The sequence below is a fragment of the Centruroides sculpturatus genome, unplaced genomic scaffold, assembly GCF_000671375.1.
Source record: "Centruroides sculpturatus isolate CEXI.00-Female unplaced genomic scaffold, Cexi_2.0 scaffold138, whole genome shotgun sequence".
Taxonomy (NCBI): Eukaryota; Metazoa; Arthropoda; class Arachnida; order Scorpiones; family Buthidae; genus Centruroides; species Centruroides sculpturatus.
In genome coordinates this window covers 864,870-871,844 of record NW_019384434.1, presented here as the reverse complement: position 1 = coordinate 871,844, position 6,975 = coordinate 864,870, and the positions used below count along the sequence as shown (strand labels likewise).

Sequence of the window (6,975 nt, the reverse complement as noted above, 5' to 3'; positions counted from 1 at the left end):
AGTTCCTCCAAGAGGAGAGTTTGGCTCTCTTAATTTCTTGTTTGTATGTTTTTTGGTAATCAATGTAATTTTCTTTGAGTTGACTGCGCTGCGACTCACTCCTGCATCGTTGAAAAGACTTGCGTAGGTGCCTGACGTGGTTTCGCTTGCCAGTGAGATCCGTATTCTATCAGGGAACGGTCTTACAATGGAGGGAAGTACGTGGGATAAAGAGATTGCAGGCAGTAGTTATGTTATTGATGGAGTTGTTAATAAAATTGTGGGCATCTTCCAAGTCCATGGGGTTATAGATGTTTAACTTGGTTTGAAGGAAGTGAGTGAAGCCTTCCCAGTCGGCACAAGACAGGTTGTAACGCAGCGAAGGATCGATGTCCCTGATGTTGGTTGAGGTGGTCATTTCAAAGTGCAGGTAAGCGTGCTCACTAAGCGAAACATCCTGGAGGACCTTCCAGTTTGTAATGAGATTAGAGTGGTCGAGAGAGGCAGTGGTGATATCTATCCAGCTTTGGCCTCTGGAGCTGGAGAAAGTTGGTGGGGAGAATGGGTCGTTGGCAAGAATCAGATTGTTAGTAGCTAGAAAGTTTTCCAAGGCATCGCCTCTGTTATCCTGGTGATCACCCCCCAGGCAGGGGAGTGTGAGTTAAAGTCTCCGACGAGAAGAAGGTTGTTGTTTTGAAGATTGTTTATGGTGTCTTGAAGATGGTCCAGAAAGCTATGAATATTGTTATTGTAAGGGCAGTATACATTGATAATGATAAGACTGTTATTATTGATGATGGTTTCGATGCATACGATGTGCTCGTTGCTGTGTTGTTTATGAAGGAGAATCGGAAAGTTTTTGTTGTTTATGACAGTGATAGCCCAAGGGTAGTCCTCAGTACCCTTGACAATTGTTGAGGAGGTGGGAAGGCAGGCAGGAATGTTCCTTTGGCAGTATGGCTCTTGTATGAAGATAAAGTCATAGTTATTGATTTTAGCAGCAAGAAGGGAAGTGGCATCAATGCCTCTGCCCAAATTGACCTGCAGGAAACTAATATGTTTATGGCTACTCTGATCCATAGTCAGTCCTTGAGATAATGTTCAATCTTGTTCGCTGGTATACTGGGCAGGAGCTGTCTCTTGCATTGTGATCCGTGTTTTTTAACTTATCATGGTGGCAGTTGCAGCATGTTGGCTACTGGTTTTTATTAGGGCACTCCTTAAATGTGTGTTCCTGATTGCAGTGACTGCATGTATTCTTCGTTTGGGAACACTCTTTGGAAGAGTGTCCATAGCCACAACAGCGGAAGCACTGCAGAACTGGGCAAAAGTCTCCCACTCTGCAGCGGGACCATTCAATGTTAATCTTTCCTATCATGAGTAGACACTTACGAAGCTTTGGTGACACTTCTATAACACGATTTTTGTATTGGGCATCTTTCTTCCCTGTGGCAAATTTGACACAAAACTGGTTGTTGAATTCTTCCTCAGAGAATGTTTCGTTTATAAGGTCGTTCTGGTTGTATATGCAATGTGTTAGACTATCTTGTGTTTCGAAATTGGATACGGAGTACAGTATCACATGCGGTTTCCTTTTCTTTGGAAGCCGGGTGGTAACATCTGGTAATTTTTCTTTGATACAGTTCTCCAGGTTAGCTATGTCTTCCTTCTTTTCCAGGTCTACGGCAACACCTCTGCCAGCGATTTTCCTGATCTTGTTCACTCCGATTTTTAGTACTGATGGTTTGATCTCTTTCTGCAGTAGCTTACATAGATTATCGCTGTTGCTTTTCTCGTCCTTACTATACACCAGGAGGACGTTGTTAGAAAAAACATGCGGTTGTTTAGTTTTAGTAGAGATATTGACGTTTATGCCGGATTTTAAAATGATGCTATAAGATGGCTGAGTAGGAGCTGGTTCCCTTGCTTTTTATAAGACAGTAAGTTTATCTATTATATTGTCTTGCTTTTCAAGTATTATCTCGTCTCGCTTGTTCTCCATTATGCGGTCAAGCTTTGCGGAGATATCATCAAGTTGTTGGAGACTTGTGTAATTGGCAAAGATATCAATAATGCATTGTGCACTGCGGATAATATAGTCTGAGTGCCTTTTGTTGATTTTTTCTTGTTTGTTGTCCGCTAAATATCCCTTCAGTTCGTCAAGAACCTCAGATGCGGCCATGCGGAGATTGGCAGCAGTAGGGTCAAAGTCCGTAGACATGATCGAGAAATTGTTGAACACAGAGTAATTAGTAGCTGAAAAAGCCTATAGAAAAGTCCTGAAAGCTTGCAGGCCCAGAGCAATCGTCGTTTTCGCAGGATCCACCGAAGTGCCGCCAAAAAGAGAGCCCCCAGCTAGCCAACGAAAATCAGCCGCCGAATTAGGGTCGGTTAGGGGAGACCGACGGCCACGTGGCGAGGTCAATGACCTATCACTCTTTGTTCCTAATATACGCTATAACTCGAGAAATAATGATCCGTATGAATGAAATTTTTTACCGAGCTCGTAAAGATAAACCTTCTCCCGATTACCCAAGTTAAAAGCGACGATGGCCTAGAGAGAAGTCAGAAGACCGGATGAAAAATGGCTATAAATGGACGTGGCAAAAGAGAAATTAATCGGTAAAATCCCATGTACTATATGTCAAGCGAAACGGGAAAAAATGACGAGTACGACGGTAACTTCGCGAAGAACCTACGACTCGCCGTTAGCGAGAAAAAGTTGTCCGAAAACGGCCACGTGGCCTCGGCCAAAAAAACAGCCGTAAAACTCGAAAAAATGGCTGATTTGAAAAAAAAAAACAAACGGCGTTCGACAGCGCACGGCTTAAGGAGTACACGCTGTAGAAATCACTTACCAATGTAACGTAGAACAGTTAAAATCTAAATCCAAAGCGGAGCACCGTAGTTCTCACGGTGATGCTTGACCATACAAGATGGCCGACGTCGAAGCGTAGTGACAGTGGGCCAATAGAGAGCAGGGTCCTTGCCATAATGCGGTTTGCGCGCCAATTTTCGTACGTGCGTTAATCGAGCCGAATAGTTTGGCCGAATATTCGGCTATTCTGCCACGCTCCTGGCCGAATATTCGGTATTCGGCCTGAGGCCGAATATACTATTCGTTGCAACACAATTAATTATATAATTGTGGGTCTTGTAATAAATGTAAATTTCTCGTTTCAGATGCAGAATGGCTTTCAAGACATTCGAAAATTCGCAGACTGTAATTTGGAGCTTGAGCAGAAGCTGAAAGTAAGTATTTGTAAAGTTCGTGTATGATTATAAAACCATTCATTTAAAAGTTTTAAATATTATTTACTATTGTTCAGACAATAAAAAATGACTAATATACTTGTTTTAGATATTTCTTGAAATTGGCTATAATACATAAAATGGCACCGTAGATGATAATTAACAGAAATAGCGTCTTAATGAATACAGTAGATACGATATGCCCGAAATTTATAAAGGGATTATAGTTGAATAAACAATAAAGTTACCTTCCTTATTAATTACTTTAAATATATGATTCAATAACTTGAATATTGTATCCTGACAACTAATACTGCAAGGCATCTGGCACAATTTAAATTGAAATTATTCTTTAAACAGTTCGCATGTATAGTCAAGGATATTATTTTTTTTGGCAAATTCAATCCGATAGATTAATGCCTAACGGTTAGAGTTGTTTGGCGAGTTTTCTTCTTATACAATAGTCATTTAGAAGTTACTAAAATCCGTGAGAGAATTGTCTTATATAGAGGAATTACTGAACGTGATGACGAAGATCTCAATCTTCGACATCGCGTTTAGTAATTTCTACAAATTTCCTTAATTGATCATTTTGTATCTTGGATAACTTTGATGTTTTTATTAATTTTTGTGCTATTTTATTACTTTTTAATATACAATTGCCAACAATAGGCACAGATCTGTTCAAATATTTGGGAATCTGTCGATTCCACTTTTTTTCCGATTTCAAAAATAATTATTTGCCTTTTACAAAAACGAACTCCCTATATATTAAACAGCAGATTTATACTTACAATAATACACAAAAAAATACACGTTTATTAGTGTATTTGCGTCTCCACTAATAATTTGTTTATTTGAACAAAAATTATAATTACTGCCTTTATTCTTTTGAAACAATATCATTAAATGTGGAGAAGTGATTTTTTTTATTACAAGAACTTATTTTATTGAATATAAATTTTCTCATTTTTTTATACAATTTTTTAAATTCAAACGTATATTTATTTCATTGATTAAATCACGTCAATTAAAACGATTGCTTTAATAATTAAAGAACGTCTTGTAATTATCATAAAATGCATATTATGTTTAAATTGTTAAGTTTATTTTTGACAATGAAACTTTTCTCAGATTAGACAATTTACGTGAATGATTTTCTTGAGCAGATTTTAAATTTCATGAAGAGATTCGGAAGAGTTTCTTTATCGATTTCGGTAGAAGATTTCTTCAACATTACAAAGAAATTTCCCATGAAAGTAAAGTTTTTAAACGTTACAGATAAGTAATTTAATGCTCCGTGGTTGAGAGACATTAAAATATTTTTAACCGCGATTGCTGATTTCATCGTCTTTCTCGCCCCCCTGAGATCAATCGGAAATATTACTGATCACTGGTAATTGGTGACCGGTTTTCGATCAGTCAACAAAATAGTTATGTGAAGTGTTCCGGGATAATTCCCATTTATAAATAAGGCTAATTTCATATCCAATAGCCCTTTGCACAACTTTCGTGCGTTGAATCACCTTATCCCATAGAAATAATCCGTTTCCCTCGCAATATAATAAAGCATCGCTTACCGGTTTTTTTGCCCTCCTTTATATAAAGTGTGTATTTGATTTGTCTATATCTTAATATATTTTATACGAAAATTGTTTATTAATAATTGATTTTCCGACTATCATTTAATATGAAAAATTTGTCGACATTTAGTAAATTTGGTGATAAATTAAAAAATTTTTTAAATTTATCACCAGCTTCGTAACTTTCCATGTTTTTAAAAAATTAAAATGTAATTTTTATACATAAAATGATCAAAAAGTAATTTAACGTATACGGACGATAGTAAAAACAGTTTATAATTTAATCTTTAAGTATAGAAAAATCAAATCGTGTTATTACTCTGCGGGTGCATTATTTTTTCGTTTATCTTGAAGATTAATCACTTCTGTGCGTGTTGTCGAAAATTTCTGAAATTTCGCAGTGAAATTTGCGTATTAAAAAGATTGATGCCATTATTTATTTGCTGGTTATAAATAAAAAATCGTGAAGAAATAATAGGATAATGTGTAGTATTTCGAGAAAATACGGACTTTATAAACATTTTAATCGTTATTAGCATTTACAATATATTAGAAAACCTCTTCACTACACTGAAAATTAAGCATTTTGCCATTTTATAATAATTTATTACCACAGATGTCGATTAATACATTTTTTGATGGGAAAGTTAGACAACTCATTGCTTAATTTTACTGTTAGCTTTAACTTCTCAGCTAGCGAAAGATCTTCAAGAGATTTTCCTGTCTTGGAAAGTATTAAATTTGTATGCAACTGTACGGGAATTTATCACATGGCTTCGTTTATTGTACGTGTCGTAACGTAAGAATAACATTTATAAATATATTATTGAAATATTCATTTTTCATTAAAAATAAAATTTTCTCGAATATATTTAATCTTTCAGATTTCCTAGCCCATTTTCCATAAAACATTAGCCATTGTTTTATTAGAATATTCAAACCTTTTTCCCGTTTACTTCTTGTGTGAATCACACAGATTAATATTTTCTACATTATGCAGAAGACAATAGAAATTTCAGTTTCTAAATAATAATTGAAGCAAATATTTGAAAACTCCAAAAATATATCAAGTATAAAATAGTCGTTTAATTCATATATCAAATTATAATTTTTATTTCGGCTCTTCTTGAAAGTTTTCAAGAACGTACACTAGAATGTATTGTAAATCAATGTTTTTCAAAAGAAGTTTACTAGTGATGTGTCCAATTTCCATTTTAAATGTAATAAGTGAAGAAGGAAAAAGAGCTTATTAATTTATTACATTTAGAGTACTAAAAAAGGCGAAATTTCTGTTACTATATCTGTAATTTGTTTCTCTGCAGATGGCCAATTCTCTCTACTCCATATTGTCCAGTCTGTGGAATTTGAGAAGCATCCAGCAACAAAACGAAAGATGCACAGAAATATCATTTTTTAATGCACTAACACACAATTCAGAAATAATGTAAGAACTACAAACGACGAAAATGAATTACAGTAGAGCATCGATTTTCCGAATCAATTGGGGACTGGGGTTGTTCGTATAACTGATATTTCGGATAACCGATTTATGTACGAAAAAATAGTTTAACGTATCCAATGTTGAAATTTTTCTCCGTTGCATGTCGCTTCGCGTTGAATTTTCGTCGATGTTAAGCCTAACAAAGACTATTGTATCGTTAAAAGTTATTTTTTTATTTTGTACAAACAAAATAAATATATTGAAAAATATAAAAATAATAAAAAATTATACTTCAGATGTTAATTCAGTATCAAAAATGTAAAATATTTGAGTAGCCCGAGAAATAGCCGTAAATTGCAGCGCCACAGCACTAGCGAAAATTTAAATTTGCCGACTGGAATGCTTTCGGATAACGGACGTTTCGGATAACCAGCTTTCGGATAAACGACGCTCTACTGTATCTAGTTTTACCTATGACAATTTATGTGGACTCGACTGTAGTATAGAATTCATGACAACACACTTACTTGAGAGAAAAAGAATAAGTCAACAGAAAATGGCATTAAAGGGCTTTTTTAATTCCTTTGCTAGTGCTTCCAATATTGATATAAATATCACCAGGCAATTGAAATGGAACACTTTTTCAGAACGAAACTTTTGAAGTACAGAATTGGAACAACATTAATCAAACAGAATACAAACATATCCTAACATAAAATT

General features: G+C 35.3%; 1 protein-coding gene across 1 annotated transcript in view; it reads right to left on the bottom strand.

The window, feature by feature from the left end:
* Positions 1 to 1,174: 1,174 nt before the first annotated feature.
* The window catches only part of LOC111619818, an 11,986-nt gene continuing 6,185 nt past the window's right edge, over positions 1,175 to 6,975 (bottom strand). Inside the window, exon 2 of the mRNA XM_023361638.1 lies at positions 1,175 to 1,905. Within this exon, the coding sequence (XP_023217406.1) occupies positions 1,175 to 1,905 (731 nt within the window). The remainder of the gene's footprint in view (positions 1,906 to 6,975) is intronic.